The 22,307-nt window shown below is 31.8% G+C and overlaps 1 protein-coding gene and 1 long non-coding RNA gene across 2 annotated transcripts; both read left to right on the forward strand.

Moving 5' to 3' along the window:
- Window positions 1–5,762: 5,762 nt before the first annotated feature.
- On the forward strand, window positions 5,763–11,021 carry LOC143074049 (metalloproteinase inhibitor 2-like). The gene is made up of 5 exons (XM_076249599.1): window positions 5,763–5,880; window positions 8,228–8,337; window positions 9,782–9,884; window positions 10,452–10,591; window positions 11,016–11,021. The coding sequence occupies exons 1-5, from the start codon at window positions 5,763–5,765 to the stop codon at window positions 11,019–11,021; spliced, it is 477 nt and encodes a 158-aa protein (XP_076105714.1).
- Window positions 11,022–20,660: 9,639 nt separating this feature from the next.
- Window positions 20,661–22,109, forward strand: LOC143074550 (uncharacterized). The gene is made up of 2 exons (XR_012977933.1): window positions 20,661–20,737; window positions 21,736–22,109. It is a non-coding gene; the product is annotated as an uncharacterized LOC143074550 (long non-coding RNA).
- Window positions 22,110–22,307: the final 198 nt, after the last annotated feature.

The raw sequence follows: 22,307 nt of genomic DNA on the forward strand, positions 1-22,307 counted from the left end.
CTTTATAAAGCACAAAAATGTCAGTATTCTCCTCAGAAACTAACAAAACCTTTAAATAGACTTATTAAAAGGGGATATAGTTACGATACTGTTGTCAGGTCATTAAAGATTGCATATTTTGGCTTTAACATTGATTCACTGATAGGGTCTTTGCATCGGAACTAAACACATTTATTTCTAAAAAAACAGTTGTTGGCATGACACGGGTTATGTTCTTCTCATATATTTTATGATAGTATGATACTAAACCCCTAATGGGAGGGATTGTACCTGATATTCATATGATGAAGACATAATCTTTCAATCAGTTTAATTGAGGTCTGGAGCTGGCATGTCAGTTAACTGCTAGTAGTCTGTTGTTATTTATGTATTATTGTCATTTTATTTATTTTCTTTTGTTACATCTTTTGACATCAGACTCGGACTTCTCTTGAACTGAATTTTAATGTGCGTATTGTTATTGTTTTACTTTTCTACATTGGCTAGAGGTATAGGGGGAGGGTTGAGATCTCATAAACATGTTTAACCCCGCCGCAATTTTGCGCCTGTCCCAAGTCAGGAGCCTCTGGCCTTTGTTAGTCTTGTATGATTTTAAATTTTAGTTTCTTGTGTATAATTCGGAGTTTAGTATGACGTCCATTATCACTGTACTATTATACATATTTTAGGGGCCAGCTGAAGGACACCTACGGGTGCGGGAATTCTCGCTACATTGAAGACCCATTGGTTGCCTTCGGCTGTTGTTTGCTCTATGGTCGGGTGGTTGTCGCTTTGACATATTCACCATTTCCTTTCTCAATTTTAAATATAAAAAATCTACTGTTTTTATATATTTTAAGTGATATTTGATAATTTATGACTGAATTGCATGTATAACTATTATTAAGGGATAAGCATCACCAGAACAGGTTATTAATTACTCTTTTTAACCAGTCAAATTAAATTTACAAATGTTTTGACTTTCGTTAAAAATATACGTGCTCCCTAGTAACATTCATATAAAGATGCATTCGCTGATTTAACAATAAAAAAACCTCATATTTATATGTGTATACATTTATAACACAGGGCGTAAGCCAAGGAATTGGACAAGATATAGTTATAACAACACCAGAGAGTGATGCACTCTGTGGTGTACGCTTTACGATCGGACAGTCTTATATTTTAGTGGGTAAATATACTATATGGCACAATATTAATCATTTTAATAGCTATACACTTGTTCATATTGCCCTATAACATGTATAACGTGGCTCATGCAATACATAATTCAAAAAATAAAAAAGTAAAGCGATATGAAGCAATACAAAGAATTCAAAAGAATTTTTATAGGATTATTACTCATGCCACCACAGATCTTATTATAATCATCAGTTAGCTTGTATTGTGAAAGTCCATAATAATTGAATAAGGCTCTAAATATGTATGTCGTCACTTTGTTGGTTTTTAATGATATTGGTTATAATTAGGCTAAATGATACATACTGAGTTGAACATCTATGACATTCAGCATTTTTGCAATTGAAACTTATACTTATATGGACAACAATATATATTCTTACTTATACTATAGATATATATATGTAACATGTAGTTGTAATTTCAATATTGTGCAATATACCAATACAACACTTGAAAAATAAATACTAATGATAAGGAGTAAGTCCCATCAATAGATCGAACTCTACAACAAGAATTAAAGTAGAATTACATATAAAGTCAGTTTTTTTAAAAATCAAATTGAATTCTGTATATTAAGAATGATAGGAAAATATATGTTCTTTTAAGGTCCAAAAAACTCCAATGGAACAAAATGGATATATTTATGTGATTTTTATACTATAAGCCATCTCAGCGATCTGTCATCATATCAAACGTTTTACCTGTTTACCAGAGGTTCTTATTCGTACAGATATAACTGTAGAAGAGGATGTGTAAGTATAACACTGTTAAGCTTCGTAGTTCATGGTATTTATACGTTTTTTGTCATTTGTTTGTAAAATCTTTTATTGAACTGAGTTAAGCTGTAATTATTATATGTATCTTTTTACTCGCTCCATCATATCAAATGAATAGTGCATACACGAAATAAAAAGTCCTCATGCAGGAAAAATCACCACGATCTTTAATGACTTTAAAAAGGGGGCAAAAACACGAATTCCAAAAGAAAAATCTATACTGTCTAGAACTAAACATAATAATATAATTGCAATTGTATTGTAAAAGAAGATTTGGAGATGTTACGATGGCTCGGATAAATATGTAAATGGCTTCACATTTTGTTTATTTAGCAGAAGGATGTTAATTATTTATTTAGTGAAGACGATATTTTATCATTTTGTTTATAAAATGATTGGCTACACATTGACGACAAATTTTTTTTATCTTGAACGCACGACAAACAAGGATTCGTTAAATCGGTCTGTTTAAGTATGTACTATACTTTATTTATCTACAAAAGGAAAGATTGTTATATTGACATTTCACATCAGTGTTGGGATTATTATCAGTACGACAGTATATACTCTTTCTGTTTCCAGAAAATTGGTCCAGAATCAAAAGGTTGCAAATATGATTCGCAACATACTGATAATGTGTCCGACTGCCTTGTGAAGAAGGCGCTGTGCCAAAGAAAAGGAGGGCGGTGCAGCTGGGTTAATAATGACACATGTTAACGTATTTGTGTCATCAACACGCGGATCTCAATGAAGTCAATGGCTGACTGAATGCACTTGAAATTAATAAATGTAGTTAAACCTTAATAACCGATTGTATTGTTTATTCAATCTACATCTATATGTAATATTCTTCAATAGTAATTTCAAAGACGAATATGTAAATTTACTCCACATAATCAAAATAATTGGATGCATATAATACTGAAAATACACCGTTGTTTTCTATTAGGAAACACAATAATAATTTATGAAATACAGTACGGACTCGTTATGTATTCATCAATATAAATGTATTGCACAAGGTTCACATTTGAAAAAAAAAGGTTTTTAACCTGCTTTACTTTCAGTCGAAAAGAACCTTTAGTATTTCAAATTTGGACACCTATTTTGCATTCTAAGACATTGCATTCTAAGACACAGTACACGTCAATGTTTTATAGCATAACGTTTCTCTAAGAGAATTGATTTAAATTGATAAAAACAACATTTTGAATATTAATCTATTACAATTTTGAAAACAATATAAATACCAGTATACATAGTTACTTAGTAACTAAAAAAACTTGAACAAGGATACATTGAGTGAAATATACAATACAAAAATTTCAACTAAAATGGATTAACCTAGGAAACGGATACATTATATACATGATGTACATGTATCATTTGAAAGTATGTCATGTGTATATCTTTGTTGACCTGTCGTCAAGTATTAGTACTGTGCAATCAGGTCAAATGGAAATGAAAGGTCATATCTTTCAAATTTCTAATGCTCAATTTCCCATATTTATTGTAACATACCTTCTGCTCCATCGTATTTGGCTTACAAATTTCATTTAATACGTTACGCCCGTGTATGTCGCATTTTGCATACTTCGTGAACAGGGTTTCAGCCTGACACCAGCAATGATCCAACAAATAATGAGGAAAAATATTGAAATTGTAATGCTTACATCAACTTTATATGAAGTGTAGTGTATAGTTATTGTATTGGCAATCATACCGCATATTGTTAACTTAATATTTCAGAGTTTTAACGGTCACCCTCAAAAATTGGTGTATCAAATTGTACGCTTAGCTAAAATGCATCATTATTGGACGAAACACATTTGCTCCTTTTTTTTCTTTCACAACCCATACTTCATGTACTTCGAAAGACATTTGTAAAGGTAACTTCTGTCGGACTCGTATTTACATCCTGTGATTTTTTTGTCGATATTCTGAAATGTGACCTATGAATCTGACGTTCAGAAGTTGTCATTTGTGGAAGTTTTCAAAAAATGTTTTCGTTTCTTGTATTTGTTTATAAAGATTAGACCTTTGGTTTTCCCGTTTGAGTAGGTTTTTATGTAGCAACATTCCAGCAGCGCCTGCATACGGAGTATATATCTTCCAATTGATACGATATTTCCGGGCTTGTATTTCCTATCATGATTTTTTTTGATAGATGATGGCTGCTGACAAGAAAGCTATCAAACAAGGAGTATCAAATGGTGAAATTGAAATCATCCCTTCGTAAATTTTACGAGTTTGTTGACCGTTATGGAATAACCGTTTCACAGATGATATCGGATATGTTCATTATGTCGTACCTACAATACCATTCCCTTTTCACGATTGTGACCTACCGAATTGTACTTTTTACCGGATTTATAATAACACAAGCAACATATCGAGTATCATATGTAGAGCAGGATCTGCTCACCCTTCCGGAGCACGTGAGATCACCCCCAGTTTTTGGTTGGGTTTGTGTTGCTTTAGTCTTTAGTTTTCATTGTTTTGTCTTCCGTACTATTAGTTGTCTGTTTGTCAGTTACTTTGCAATCTATCCTTTTGACTGTCCCTCTGGTATATTATGCCCCTCTTTAACACTAGTAAATTTTGGTGCACTTTATTGCTAACTGTTTGGTGTGAGCCGAGGCTCCTTGTTGAAGACCGTAATTTGACCTAAAATAGTTTACCGTGATGAATTGTGACTTGTATGGAGAGTTGTCTCATTGGCACTGGTACCACATCTTTTTATATCTTAATATCACATATTAGCAATTTCTTTTTATAAATATGTTTTATAAAAGATTGTGTTGCGAATATTGTTCTGCATGGCTTCTTTTCAAAGCTGTTAACCAGTTCAACAAAGGCGTGACAACATTATGTTTTCTTCAACATTACATACAGTATTTCAAGTTAATTCAGTGAATAATTCAACAATATCAATACTAAAATAATCACTAGTACAAATAGTCTTTGAAAAAAGCATGTGAATAGTATTTTACTACAGTAACTGTTTTAACTCAAATCTCAAATAGTAAAACAAACATTAACTCATCTTGGAATGATAAATATCTCAATAGCATAAAATGCAGGTGTTCAATTGTAGGCCCTAGAGTTTTATTTCTACAGTTAAATAGTGATTCAACGTTTCAGTTATTGCATATGTTGTCATATTTTAAACTAAAATAATCCATATATCCATAAAACAAATAGCAGAGGAAACGAATAATGTCAATGTACAGATTATCAAAACTAAAGCACCTATAGTCACAGTTTATGTATGTGTTTGGTTAAATATTAAGATACCAACATGACTAAATGCAAGGCTTACATATTAATAAATGTGTAGGGGTAAATGATTAAAAATACTATATATGCATGATAGTACTTTAGAGTTATTTTCACATTTATTATTTATATATGATAAAAAACCCAATAGATCTTGTACTCCATTGAACAAATCTTCCACAATTATTGTAGATGATTTAATATGATTCTACAAGTTGAATTACAATGTAATTGAGTGTTAGGAGGTCGGTTAAGGGTTATAAATGTAAAACGTGTGTGTTTTTTATTCACGTGTGCTCGTGTTGTACAGCTGAACATCAAACTGAATAGTGCCATACGATTAAGTATAAGTAGCATTTCTTGAACATGTATACGATCTCTTTTTTCAAGCTTCTCGTATGTTCATTACCCAAGAAAGTATCCCCTTATTTTTGATTGGTGACGGACGCAAATATTCAGAGATAAAGGAACCAGCTTTCCTTATATGTGTTGTTTTTAATATCAGTAGAGAACGAATCAGTAAGGATGGTAAAGAAAGTGCTTCAACTGATATTTGTTCTAGTATGGATGACAAATAGTGTACACTGTTGTTCATGTCCTGGAATTAAGCACCCGCAAGATCAATTCTGCAAGGCTGATCATGGTAAGTTCAAGGCGAATCGTTACATCAAAGCTAGATATAGATATTTTTTCGTGTCACATTTGTGTCAAACAAACTTTTTGTAAGTTTAGTTTTAAGTTGATTAAGAATAAAAGATTTTTTATCAATGAATTAAAAATTAAGTGATTTGTTTGAACTATACAACTTCGTCTGCACAAATTATACGTTCATCAAAAGAAACACAACAACCGAAACCTAATTAAAGAACATGAATTTCCAAAAACTGGCCAAGACCTGAAAACGTGATCATGTAAAATGTCAGCGGTTTTATTTAAAGTACTGATCTTAACTGTTGATCAATCGATTCTTTTCAGATGACCCCTAGTTTTTTGGTGGGGTTCGTGTTGTTTATTCTTTAGTTTTCTATGTTGTATCGTGTGTGCTGTTGTTTGTTTGTCTTTTTCATTTTTAGCCATGGCGTTGTCAGTTTGTTTTAGATTTAGGAGTTTGACTGTCCCTTTGGTATCTTTCGTCCCTCTTTTAGCAAGTATACTGCTGCTCGAAAAAGGTAAACTGGAATAATTATGATGGTAGAACACGCGAGGCATGTCTTAGTCATGTAATTTTTAAATAAAAAAATAATTAAATGCAGCCAATAAATTGTTCATGTAACCTATATATGATACTGCTACCCGGAACATCGACATTGTTTGAAGGGTTACCATATTAACAGATTTGAACTGAAAGAATCATTTGGGGGATGAATTAAAAACTTAAGGGAAAGACGCCATCATGTGTCGCATATAGTATTGAGAGAACTATGCAGGACCGTATATTTGTCTTTTGATAGGATCTGTTCTGTGCGTAAAACAGTTATCTGCTTTAAAGTGAGGTCATTTAAATGCTATGGACTCAAATGTGGTAAATGTTGACTTTTTGGGTTATTTGAAAGTTCGATCAACTAATGGAGAAGAAGTTTGTGTAATGAGATGTTTATTCTCTGTCATGTCTGTAGTGACAATGGTGTCGAACATTTTTTCTTTTTGGAGAGAATACTACGTTTTGTGGATCATTAATGTGTGAAACAACATATATATTTGAAATGTATGGTTGCATACATTTTTATTTAAATATGTGTATGTTTGGTTTGATAGTCAAACATCTGTGGCTCTTGAATTGACACAATTGTAGTATTTATTAATCATGTAAGCAGTGAATACTTATAAGCTAAAAATTACCGTAGAGTAATAAGGAGATCAGGTATGATATCCAATGTTATAAATACAAACCAGAGTCCAATGACCTGGATGTACGCAACTACATGCCAACTTGCGTTATAAACAACCTTGACGTGACTAAATGTAAACAAATTATTTATTATCATTTTTATACAATATTTTTCAAGCGCATTATTTAATGATAAATTTCTACGAGCTTTACAACGTAATCAAGAACATACTCAGCCCTCCTCGCCCAATGCAAAGTAACTTTATCCCTTCTAATTTTCATAGTAAATGAAATTCCTTTCGCTATAAAGTGCTTTACATAGATGACTCTTAATTGTAAAGTTATTATAAAAGTGATCTGTAAACATTAGACCGTTGTTTTTAATGATTAACACTAGTCATTTTGGGGGCCCAATATAGCATGTATAGGTTGCTGTTCCGTTTTAGCCTAGGCTCCGTGCTAAACGTGCAAGGTATAGTAGTGTAGTAGCGTACATGATGTTATTTGATCATGTTAATCTTTAATAGTTCATTTTTACAAATTGTGACTTGAATGCGGAGTTCTCTCATATCATATCTTCTTATACGTTCTTGTCAACTACAAACAAACAAAATAATTTAGGCATTTTGATTATATGCTTGCTTCCTCCAGGAGGTAACATACATGTAACAGTTTGATATATTGATCCGTTTCAGCGGTTCTCAAGTAGAATTTCAAAAAAGTGTAATGTTTACAGACTAAAGATGCCAAATATAACACATTAGATTTAAATTATTTCTATCATATTCCTCAACAGAGAACAAAGAGTATAATACAGTTTCATATTGACGATAAAAAAAATAACCAAACATATCTTTTCTGCTCTTTATATTTGGTTTGTACCCTATTTCACTGAAAATATACCATCGAAGTGTATTTTGTTCTCGTAATTACAAGAGAAAACGCTATGTAAGGCATGCGACAATATCTGGAAGCAGCTGATAAATGTTACATATCATGCAGCTTCACTGTAAGCACCAATTAAGAAAAATACCGAATACATGTAAATTTACTTATAATATCATATTGTAAAATTATGAGTTATTTACTCTAAGCATATGATAACTTTATGTATTATGTAACAAATGCATCGCGTGTTTTACCATATCGTATGTTCTTTCAGTTTTCTATGGCAAAGTTATCAATGAGGAACTTGTACCAGGTCCAAATAATGATGTAAACAACAATGACGCAATTTGGAAATATACATTTAAAATTATTTTTAAAATGAAGGTAAGTATCAGTCACTGTATATTAATGATTTTCAAAATCCAAACTCATTGTATTTGTACCTGAAATATGAAAATCAATTTGTGGTATGATTACCTAAGACAAAAACTCTCCACCACAGAACAAATAGCAGAGATGCTAAATTAAACTTTAGGTAAAATAAAAGTGCATTCTGTAATTATATTATATTTCTGATCGTTAACAAGGGCACTACTAAATATATGTTTTGCCGAAAATATTCATTCTAATAATTGATAAAAAAAAAACAATTAACATTTGTTACTTCTGTTTCGTTTGTATGTTTTATTTTTATTGTGTGTGAACTCTTATCATAATAAACAACGTAAATAACTACAAATTTGCTTTCAATTACCTTGTCATGGTTATCAAATTTAGTTTAGTGTTACTTTCATACAATCGACTTGATCGATAGCATTAAAGGTATATGATGGAAACTTGTGCAATTTATGATATACAACAGTATAGACAATGAATGGTTGCAGTTGAAAACATTGAAAAAGATAGTCTGTACTGTTAACACGTCACGTTTATATCCTTTTGTTTAATTTTCGATTTTTGTGACGTTGATACATTCTTTTTACGTACAGATAATATTTTTGTAGTGATTGTTGGTTGCTTTGGGCACATTAGCACAAAAAGGCTATATCGCAGCGATATTTTTGTAGTGTAAATGAGAGGCATTATTTCCTGTGATTTACATGTTGCAATGTTCTACTATATAATTTATTCATTTGCGTCTCTATTCTAATTGTTTTTGCATTTAGTTGTAGTATATTCCTGAAAGGTAATGTTTTACCGGTATTTTTAGCATTGACATATAAATGGGAGGTTTGGCGGGCAATAAAACCAGGATCAACCAATCTCATGTTTTGTCTAAATATGTACTGTACGCATTGACGAATTCAAACAGACGGTTGTTTTAAATCGTTGGTTCTATGTATGCTGGCGTTTGCTTTTGTAGAAGTTCAGTATTAATGTTGTTCCGTGTTTTTAGAATTATACTGGATATGTTTTTATCGGTTCTCGTTTGTGATCAAGATTTGATTCAGTTAAATTGACTATTACAAAAAGTGAACTACTGTACCCTTTATGTACCAAATAAACCATGGAATCAGCGAACAACATAACTTTTGAATTATTGCACCAGTCAAATAAATACATATAGTCTTCCCAGAGGAGTATTCTAATGTGTGTTAGGTGTTCTAATCGAATGACAATTTTAGACTGGCGTATTTAATTATACGCCTGATACCTTTGGTAACTTTTTAACTATTTTTGAGGGATTATTATCACCGAAAAGATAATACTTAACTCCTTTTAATCAATCAAGTTAAACATAACCATGTTTTGACTTAGGAAAAAACACACGTTTAAACATAACATGTATCTATGCATTTCCTGATGTACATATACATTTATAATACAGGGAGTGAGCGAAGGAGTTGGGAAAAAAATTATTATAGAGACAGCAGGGAATAGTGCTCGTTGTGGAGTTCGTTTTACTGTTGGAACGTCGTATATCTTAATGGGTAAATATACTATATGGTACAATATCCATTGTATACACTTGTACATACTGCCCTGTATCGTGGACTCATTTAACATATAATTAAAATAACAAGATAGTTTAACGCGATAACATAACATAACAGATCTAATTATGTTCTTCAGTTAGTTGTATAGTTAGTGTTTTAAACGTCATAAGCAACAAAAAAGGTTTTAAATTGGTCGGTAGTCTTGGTGCTTTTTTAATATGATATTGGTATATATCAGGCTAATATTAACCGTCATGAATTGAATATATCTGGCATAGTGCATATTTGACAAATGAAAAAGTGATACTGTTCTTGAACACAATGTATGCATACCAACAGTATGGGTATCTATTGAAAACAATGTTGGTGTAATTATACATTAAGTCGTAAGTTAACATTTGAACAATTATAAAAACTATATATAAGTCTAAGGAAAAAGTTCCTTCAGTAGAATAGAAACAGGAGATTACAGTAAAGTCACATGAAGGATATCTTTTCTTATCAAATGGCATATCTATATATTTAGAATATTAGAAAATAATTTCTATTTTTTTCCTAAAGGTGAAAAAAAACCTGATGGAACGAAAACCATAGCTTCGTGTGATTTCATCAGTCAACTCAACAATCTGTCACCATATCAATCATTTTACCTGTTTGCAAACGGTTCTTATTCATACAGACGTAATTGTAATCAAGGATGCGTAAGTGTCACAATATCAAGCTTATATAAATATAAGAAGATGTGGTATTAGTAACAAAAAGAGAACGACCCACCCTAGTCATAATTTATAAAAAAGTAAACAAGTATATCATGTACAGGTCAAAGTACGGTCTTGTTTGTATTTATGTTCTTTTTTTTTTGTCATTTCCCACCTTTGGTTTTCTCATGACTTGGTTATAACATTTATAGTATTGAGCCTGGGAATTCATGTATACAGTCCGCACAAAGTTGAGCACCACTTATTTTTATTGCACCGAATTTTTTTCCAATTTTAAAAATCAACTATTCCTTGAATAAAAGAAAACATCAATGTAGCAATTTTGCTAACAACAACCATAAACAAACCACAAATATAATTTTGGTCACTTATGAAGGTTTTATGTATTTATGTTTTGCTTTCATAGAAATAGTGTAAATTACACAAACCAGAAACGGAATTTAAGTTTCAATGTGATTTTATCTTTTAACAACAATTAATCACCCAATATCATTAAAATTTCTACACATATTCTTTGGTATGTTCGGCAAATTTAATGTCAATATTTGAGTCAATAGCATGTGTAACAACCTCTCCTCCGGTATAGTTCCATAACACGACGGCTCATACTCGGAACAAGCCTTCAAAACTTTAGTTCAGGATATCTATCTTCCATTTATCAACAATTGCTTCTTTTAAATCGACAAAAATCTGTGAAGGTGGATTTCTGCGTTTGAGATTCCTGTCAATGGCAGCCCAGACATGTTCGATAGGGTTCATGTCTGGAGACATGGAGGCCAAAAGATAGAATAAATGACCATTTGCTCTTTGGACTCGGTTACAAACCTTGCCCTGTATGGTCTAGCGTTGTCGTCCATGTACAAGGGTCTTGAACATGTTGATGCATGTAAGGAATTATCAAAATGAGGGTCTACAATGTTTGGAGGCACCAAATCTCTGTATGTTTGTCGGTTTATGATTCCTTGCAGAGTATGCAAACACAGGATACAACGGTATATGAAGCAACCCTGCACTGTAACACCACCAGCACCAAATGCAGTCATTAGGCAAATGTTATTTTGGTCATAGGCCGTTTAATTTCCCCGCGAAATTCGTATTATGACATCTACTGGTCGTAACAGAAACCGACTCTCCTTTGACAAATGCGTATTTTGGCAGCTTCTCGTTTCAAGCATCGATAGTCATTATCCCATTGAAACTTGACTGTATAGTGCCTTGCTGTTAGGGAAGGTCTCTTGACAATACGACAAGCTCTTCGGTTGATTCTAGGAAGTCGACGGACCAATGTTCGAATTTTCTTAGTGTATGTTCAAGGTAATTCATAACACCAAACACAAATATTTTATTCGCAATAGTTAAAAACAATGCCGGTTATATTACGGTGGTGCTTAACTTTTGGCGGACTGTATATATTCAAAAGTTCGTTTTTTTTTCGTTTCTTATTTTCATACGGCATATTTTAATGTGTATTATTACTTATATGACTAAGATAACTTGCATGGATTTATAACCAATCTTTAACATTTTTAGTAAACTTATTTATAGCATTTTGTTCGTTGTGGACAACCTTGAGATATTTTCGGTACATTGAATATTAGCACACACATGAATATGTGATACATACATTGTATAAAATGATTATGTTGTATGTTTGCCAATGATACAACTCTCTTCAAAAGGCAAAATGACACTGACATCAACAACTATAGGTCACCATATGACCTTTAACAATGATCAAAACCCATACAACATTGTCAACTATAAAAGGCTTCGAAATGACAATGTATTACAATTCAAACAAGAAAACTAAAGGTACAATTCTTTTTATAAATTCTTAATCATCACTGTTGAATATTTCTTAAGCGAAAACAAAATATACTTACAAGAAAATCACTGACGTCTCAAACGTCTGTTAAGTAAAGATAAAACAGAAACACAAATTCCAAACGACAAAATACTATACCGTTTAGAACGAGTCATAATAGCTGATTTATTGTTTGATATAATTGCATGTGCATTATATTATTTTTTTCAAAATTGGATAAATCTGTTAATGCCGCATATATTTGTTACTTAAGCAGAAGAAATTCATTTACTGAAGACAGTGTTCGGTTATTTTGTTTCATAAAATGTCCTGCTCTAGTATGTATACACTGATGACCTAAAACAAAATATATTTTGAACATCAGAAGAAAAACGTACATTAAAATGATACATCGTCTGCGTGTTTATTTTCAAACTTTTTTGATATCTACTAAACTACAGATTTTTATTTTTTACAATTCAAATCAGTGTTTTGATGTTTTTCAAATCACGATATAGTAATTTGCTTTGGCCAAACAAACCAACAATGATTAAAATCTTTCAAAAAAGGAAGTTGTATTATAGTATTTGTTTGTTTTTTTCATCTTAAAGAGGCACTAGCTTTCAAATTCATGTTCAATGATTTCACTCAAAACTCATATTTGTTTTATAACTATTTAAAACGTTTATCCAAATTATAGAAAAAGTCTAAAAAAACAGTTTACGGGACATAGGCATGATAATATGTAGCTTCGTTTTGTGTGCATTTTTATTCTAGACGCCATCTAAATAATTGCCGAGTTCACCTCCCGAATACCATTGATGCCCAATAAGTGATATAAACATAAATATAGATATAAATAGATAGCGGACCTCTTGGAATTTGATTCTTATATGTACATCTAACTCATTGATAGATTTAAAATCATTTTAATCATTCTAATCGTCATTTTTACCTGTATCATAATGATTTTTTTAGGAACGAATTAGGCAAACAAACGATTTACCTTGGTTTCTCTTTCAATGTTGACAATCTTTTCTTTTTTGTAATCGAACTCGCACACAATTCATACTTTACCCATCTCTCGCTTAGGGGTTAATTGAAGTTCACATGAATACGGATCAAATGAGGTCGATTATTCACTTGCAAGTAAATCATTCATCATCAATGTTTGTTAGCTTATTATGACAAAATTGGAACTTAACGGCTGTTAAAAGTATCCCACTGAATCACTTTCGTAAATGTTTGAACAAAACAAATCATATCTTTTATATATCTCGGAGCTAATGCCTTATTAAGAATTTTAAAAATGATAAAACCAATATCATTCTATCTTTCTTTTGGCAATTTTGACACCAAGACGTTTGTTATTTTCATAGAATATGCCTGATCTGACTTATACATATCATAATCCGTCAAAAAAATATTATGTTTTGAATTTCCTGGAATTGTATTCTATTTGATCAATCACTTTAATGTAGATTCGTTTTTAAACATTTAGGTAATAAAAAGCATATCACAGCGCATTTTCAATGTGAAATCTAACTCATAAATTGATCTTTCTACCTGTACAAACGTTTCTAATCTTTGTCCAGTTATAATATAAATGGATACATAGTTCATTGTAATGGCATAAGGTAAGAATCAATTAAATTGATAAATTGTACCAAAAATACAAGTTACTTTGTACGTAATTTATCATAATCTATATAAAAGGGGTGATGTGATTTTTCTACTGTTTCAAAGGCATTTTTCTTCGTGAAAAAGCCGATTATTATGAATATGAATATTTTATTGGTTTAAACATATTTATTTAATAGAGAAAGGGAATTGCTTCAGTCTTATACACAGAGGTAAACATACATGTTTAATTGTGTATAATTTAAAAAACAATCAAATTGGCAACATCACACGGATATTTAGTAATCTGTTGTTTTTCATTTTAATGACGGGAAGTAATGACCCGACACAGGTAATTGATTTACACATTGAAACACATTAAAATGGAACGTGGAATCATCCAGTTTTTTTTCTACAAACCTATTATCTGTCTTTCGGAAAAGCAATTACTCCATAAAGGTATATACAGACTGAGAAACACTTCTTTTCAAAATTTGAATTACACTTGTGTATCGAAGAACATATTGTTCTCCGCAACTAGAATGCCCTATGTATGTCCAATAGATATATCAAAAACATACTTCATCATATCTTACAGAACGTCAGCAAACTATATACGATTTCTGCTTTCAGAAAACTAGTACAAACTCAAATGATTGCAAATATGATCCTTTTGAAAGTAATGCATGTCTTAGAAAGAAAGCACTGTGCCGAAGACAAGGATGGCGGTGCCGCTGGGTTAATAATGGAACATGTTAACGGGCTTATGTCATCAACACGCTGCCCTCAATGGCTGACTGAAAGCACTTGGAATAATTAAAATGATTTAAACATTTTTGCAACCGATTTATATAGTTTGTTCTTATGTTGTAATGTTACAGTTTTTTCTTTCTCAGTTAAGGGAAGGATTCGTGCCGGCAAACTAGTTTACCCCCGCCATATTCGTTCTGCACCCAGGTAAAGTATAGTGCTGTGAAGGTAGGAAGGTAATAAAAAAAGGCATAATAAAACACGCAAAAAAAAATCAGATAAGGCAATTTATGTGAGGTGGGAAAACAAACATAGGTGTTTCAAATAATTCAATATTTTATAAATTGTTGTGTGGGTTAAGTTTATCGTTAAATAATGTTATTGCTTACATGTACATCGTCATTTGATTTTTACTCTTGTACTGATTGTGGAATCTAAATACTCTACATATTTGCTGGTTTTGTTGACGTGATATATAACTTGGTGCAAATGAAGGGGACATATTTCTTGTTATTACCTGATATCAATACTTGCAAAGCATGTTCTACGATAATACTGAAGTCAAATATGATAGGTTTACACAACTTTTGGATTGCGACGAGTTTGGCTAAAATGTGTGTGTTATCAACGTGACCAGTATAACGGGTAATTCATTAGCCCTGTTACTCTCACCATTCGTTTGTATAAGAACAGAATGTGGCGTGTGTCTTGATACTTGTGACTAATGCATGTAATACATGTGATATCAACTCTTGAGATATAGTTTCACCAGAGGCGCATTTCTACAATAAAAACCATTATCTGCTATTCACTGTCAAATTACAACATGTATTTAGAAAATACAAGAACCTATAGACAAAAAGCGATTACATCTCAGGGACAATTACATATCCTATCAGTCAATCGTTAAAACAGTGTAAGAAGCGACAAACTACAGTTTACATAACAATACGTACACAAAAGACTTAACGTTATATATTTTGAAAGGCTAATAAACCTTTACGAATAGTATGCGTGATGTTAGTTTGATCCCACCTGACGGTATTTATATACTCAAATAAGTTTGATAGGTCTATGTTGACGTTATATATGCCAATACATCTAATATATGTATATCTCGTAAATGTAATTAAGAAATATCGCAAATTCCTCAAAAATTATAAAATTACTTATAAGTTACACAAAATTGCTTAAGAAGCTTGTCTGTACCAAAAGAAAAAAATATACGTAGGACCCATAAGGTAAAATAAGGCCGAAAACTTATTACAAAAGGGATATCACATACATGTACTATTATTTACGTGAATTTGTTTATACAATTCACATACGACCCACACAAACTTATTGATCCGCTAACATGTTTAAAACACTGTTTCTGAAAGGTTATATGAGAACTCATCAAAGTAACAAGACTTATGATTGTGTAAGGCATAACTCAAAAGATCATCAGTGGCTCCGGCATATAAGACACGAAACAGGCCATAAAGGATTCTAACTTCAGATAGGTTTTAAATGTAACACTGCGATGAATGCTGATTGATTTAAGGATTTAAGTATGCAAACGTTTCAGTTACAAATAAATGTATTTGATAGGTGAAATTGGCTTTTAACTAGGTTTTCGGTTATAGGAGATCTCTTAAATCTAGACTTTAGTCTATTGATGAGTGTTTGAAGTAGGTAATGCATTATAGTCTTCTTATGTTGTTATAAGCCTGGTTGGTTCACTGCGGTTTATGTGGCATGTTTTTCTGCAATCAATTCAAGACAATTCAGAATACATGTATGTTGTATTTGGAAAAAGGTTAATAACACATACTGAACAGTCTGAACATAGACTGAACAGATCGTATTGACTGCAAGTAAATTGTCTGAACAGTGTTAACTTACTGAGGATCAGTCTTGGAATTTTGCACAAAAAGACTAACAATTACGTTACTATTTATCATTCATTCTTTTAGTGCAGTTAGGTTTAATTCAGTAGTTTTCACTGGTCATTGTTTATTATATTATATATCTATTTGTTTATTGTTTTAAATATAACCAGGCCAATGTCTTTCCTGTCGTCTAATCGTGGCCTTTTCTAACTTATTATACGGTATTAGTTCTCCTCGTTTAACTGTTGAAGGTTTAACAGTTATTTCTAGTTGCTACACATTTTTGTATTGGTACCACATCTTCTTATTATTTACAACGCGGTTAAGGAAACTTAGATAAGTACAGTATAATAAAGATTTATTTTTTGAATAGTAATTATTTCAAAACTTTTCAATTCAAATTTTAGTGCGAAATAAAAAAAAAAGACATAAGTAAAATTGAGAATGGAAATGGGAATGTGTCAAAGAGACAACAACCCGACCGTAGAACAGACAATAGCAGAAGATCACCAATAGGTCTTCAATGTAGCGACCAATTCTAGCACCCGGAAGCGTCCTTCAACTGGCCCCTGAACAAATACATATACTAGTTCAGTGATAATGAACGCCGTACTAAACTCCAAATTATACACTAGAAACTAAAATTAAAAATAATACAAAACCAGAGGCTCCTGACTTGGGACAGACGCACAAATGCGGCGGGGTTAACCATGTTTATAAAATCTCAACCCTCCCCTATACTTCTTGCCAATGTAGAAAAGTAAACGCATAACAAAACGCGCATTAACATTCAGTTCAAGATAAGTCCTAGTCTGATTCAGAAGATGTCACTAAAGACAATAAACAAAATGTCAAAAATACATAAATAACAACAGACTTCTAGCAGTTAACTGACATACCAGCTCTAGACTTCAATTCAACTGATTGAAAGATTATGTCTTCATCATATGAATATCAGGCACAATCGATCCCTCTCGTTAAGGGTTCAGTATATTACCATCATAACATTTATGAGAAGAACATAACCCGTGTCGTAACAACAACTGTTTTTTTTTAATAATTGTGTTTAGTTCCGATGCAAAGACCCTATAAGCAGATAAGTGAATCAATATATTAAAGCCAAAATATGCAATCTTTAATGAATTGACAACAGTATCGTAACTATATCCCTTCTTAATAAGTCTTTAAAGATTTTGTAAGCTTCTCAGGTGAAAACTGATATTGTGTGTTTTATAAAGAATATTAACATAAAAGCTTGGATATGAAATACATGGGATATGATACCCTCGGAAATAACTCGTCAACCCGTTTAAGGATAATTCGGTTTTATAAATGAAGTGAATTTACTCAAATTTCTAGTTAACTTAGATACAAATTTGTGAATTTGTAAGTTAAATATAGTAGCGGTTGAACTGGTTGATCGCAGAAACAAAAACTGTTCAATCATCTATGTATGAATGCAAAAAATATTTTTACAAAGATTAACTTGCGAAAATAATTCTACATGGTTTCTTTTTTTATAAAGTTGTTAACATCATCAGCAAGCGTGACAACATATATTTTTACAACATTACATACAATATGTTACGTAAGAAAATTGAATAATTTAACAATATCAATAGCAAAATAATTACTTGTACAAATCGTCTTTGATATAAGCAGGTAAATAGTATTTATCATTGTTTTAACTCAAACCTTATACGAAAAAAAAACCAACAAAACATTAACTCAACTTAAAAAGACAAACATCTCAATATCATATAATGCAGGCGTTCAAGTTACATGTAAGGCCTTTGAGTAAGCATAATTTTAAATGTTTGCTGTTATGCTTTTTTTACACCTTTGGTTTTCGTCAACATGTTTTAATAGAAATTGCAATGACATGACTTTAATGTGTAAGAACCTGTTTTAATTGACTGGCTGTGTATGATATTTATCGGCAATTTGTACATTTTCCCTTTGAAATAACTAATACAAACTCTTTAGATCTTGGACAGAACCTATTACTATAATTATTACCGTTATGTATCAGTGCAGTACCGTCATGTTTCCATGTCCCTGCGCGTTAATATATCAACAAATACGCGGGAATGCATTTATACATTAAGGTCAAGTAACAGTAAATGAACGCCGTCTAGCGGATTCCGCGAAATATTGAGAAGTTTTGTATGAATTACGTCCCTTTGACCAGATTTTGCCATGTTAAAATTTCAACCGGCGACTTTTCAATGGAACAACGGTAAATCTGACGGAAAGTATGTATCTTCTAGGAGAATGAACTTGTTTGCTAAAATTGAAAAAATGCTACAGGATTTTGAAAATGAATATGAAAACAGTCATGAAGACGAGCTTCAAAACGAAAATTAAGGTGTTTGAGTTTGGATATTTGCCGACCAGTTAAAACAAGTGTGAAAACTTGATCACTGTTGCTCACCACTATTTCTACATAATTGTGATGAAGAAAAACAGTGCGGTCTCGACAGTATATTGAACTCTGACACAAAATAGTACTTTTGATGTCATTGTTTACTTAAACTAACCAACAAATATGCAGAAATGAAACTTCTGGAGAAAGGGAAATATATTTAGACCATTTTGAGTCAAAATTCATTTGTCTATGATTTTGCGTTAAAAATTCAGGATTAATGCGCTACATAGTACACTTAATTAAGATTTCCAGAAAACAGGGAGTTATTTTGGTAGTACCTGTGTTTTCAAGATCAGAAATTTCATATAAGACTTTAAACATTGGTTGAAAATTGGCATGTAGAAAGGTGATACATGTACAATTCAGGATATACCTGATTTCCTTGAAGGTGAACTTAAGGTAAAATATTTAGATAGCTGTGGAAATTGCAACATTCGGTTGAACAGATAGAGATTTTTAATTGGTGGTCTGACACCTTTATTTTCGTTTTCCTCCCAAAATAACCCAAACTGAATAATCATATATACCTATATAGAACACAGAGGCATGATGATTAATTCATTGTAGAAGGAAAAGAAGCGACACACAAAATTAGGTCTTCTCGTTCATTTGTATAGATACTCTAACTTTTCTTTTATAGTACTTTGTATATCCCCCTCCCCTTTTCACTTGAATTATTGTCAGCTTATTCGAATATCTGCATGTTTTCTGGCACGTTTGAAATAAATGCAATTCATCATATGTTTGAATGTAAATTTACACAATCATGTAATTATAAACATTTAGCATTTTTTAAAAACAGGAACAAATGTTTATAAGTGCAACACACGGTATTTTTGGACAAGAAATCAATGTTTCTTACACTTTTAAAATTCAAATGAAGTAAAACAAGAAATCAATCTGGTTGACGCAACAATGACAATCTGTTACACAGAATAATTGTGGTGCATTTTTTTCCAGTGGTCTCAATCAACACTGATTTACAGAAATCTTGGTAAGAATTAAGTCTTAAATGCTTGATTTATTATTAGTTGTTATTGGCTTTGAACAAGCTGTCAGTAACTGTGTAGTGGCGGATCCAGAGGGGGCATGAGGGCGTACGCCCCTGTTTGCTTGGACTTTTTTTTTGTATTTTTTTTTTGCCATTTCCCGTGTATTTAAAGAGTAACTAAAACGCTTATATCAAGTTATTTTTATTAAATAGTTCTTAATTCCCGCATAAAAACGCAAAAAACCCGATGAAATTTGGTCAATTAATAACGGAGAAAATAGCGAGTAAAGTTAGGTTATTTCTACCTATGGGAAATCCAATCAACGCTATTTCTAGTCTCGATCATCCAGCCGCTTTATTTTTCATAGTAGAGCGTCTGGATGACAAGTGATATAAAAATGGTTATTTATGACATTCGGAATAGTATCGGCTTTTTTAGCTTGTTGTCAAAGATAATGTCCAAGACGAATAACCAAGAAGTTGGTTATTGACTTCGGAAGAAATGACATTACGATAATATTATTGAAAAGCCCGAGTGTACCGATTGTTGTTTAAAGCTATTTATATATTTTTGTGACGAAAAACAATTCATGGAAAACACCGTACAGCATGGTTGATATGGACATGGAGGCGAAGGAATAAACCAGCACATCCAACCTTGGTAAGATGTTATAACAACACACACTGTAACATAAATTGCAATGCAGCCAACCTGATACACCGAGTAGTTATATACTTTCATGCATGTCCGTGCAACGAAAACGAGTTTATAATTATACAATAAATGTCAATTGTTATGTTGACTGGGACCACTCGAACAGTCGTATACGTTATAAATACATTTTGGGTTGATGTTTAGTATCTTTTACTTTATAAATATTTGAAGGAAAACTACTAAGACGCCGAAATATCACCTTCATCCAAGATATGTTTGTTGTATCTATCTAAATCTTGATATGTGTAAACATGGTAAAGACAAAGAGGGGGATGAAAGATACACAATGATGTACACTTTCAAAGAAAAACAAAGTGTATCTAAAAGATGCTAGAAGATTTTATACTAAATGGTCAAAATGATTTGTACATTAGATTTTCTGCAAAAGACAGTTTAACAATATATTCAGCATCAATGAAGAGAGGTGTCAATGAGGCAGCTACCAGTGAATCCAATGCCATAAAATACCAAAAGTAGTCTAGACATCTTCATTATTAACAGTTTATCATGTAGACTAAAACAAAAAGTGAAGATAAAATTGCCAATAGCTCAATATTACACAAATAAGGAGATGTAGTATGAATACCAACTATCCACTCAAGTTCAAATGAATTGGATGTGAGTAATTATAGGCAACTGTATGGCCTTCAAAAAAGAGAGAAAAATCCATTCTTGGTTTGAATAGAGAAAACAAACAGGGAATGTGTCAAAGAGACACTGGGCAACCCGACCAAAAAGCAGTAAACAGTTTAATGCCACCAATGGGTCGGGTCTTCAACGCAGCAAGATAATATTGCACCCTAAAGCGGGATTCACTTGCCCCAGGACAATAATTTATACAATATATTTCTATGATGGTTTTTTTTAAACAATTTGTTTTTCATATATATGCTATGCTGGTGACTAAAAATTAATATGATTTTAATATTTACTTTCTTTTGTAGACAAACCAATGATGATTTATGGACACAGATTTTATGTGTAAAATGTGAAGAATTAAAAAACATGTAATATTCAGGATTTTCATTGTATCATAAACAATCATGCTTCAATTTTATAAGAACAAAGTTCAAACTGAAAGATTTTTTTTTAATTACTGAAGCATCAATCAGTATAAATAGATCACAGTACCAAACATGTTGGATATACATTATTTTGACAGGCGCCACAAAGCGAAAAAAAACCAACAGACGTATATTGATTAAATGAAACAAATATCAAGAAACACATTATTGTCAGATATGGTAGGGAAGTTAGATTTGTATTAACAAATTTAAAATCATATGAACAATTAAACAGTTAGTTTTTATGGTTGAAATGTATCTCATTTTCATGTCGGGCCCTTTTATAGTTGACTATATGGTAGGGAGTTTTCTTAATATTGAAGGCCATGCAGTGATCACATTTGCGTATATCCATGTCATTTGAACTCTACTGGGTTGTTGTCTCGTTAGCAATCATACCAATTTCCTTATTCTTTATTTAAAAGGTTCACATGAGAAGTTTTTGTTCTTGT

The sequence above is a fragment of the Mytilus galloprovincialis genome, chromosome 5, assembly GCF_965363235.1.
Source record: "Mytilus galloprovincialis chromosome 5, xbMytGall1.hap1.1, whole genome shotgun sequence".
In the NCBI taxonomy this organism is placed as follows: domain Eukaryota; kingdom Metazoa; phylum Mollusca; class Bivalvia; order Mytilida; family Mytilidae; genus Mytilus; species Mytilus galloprovincialis.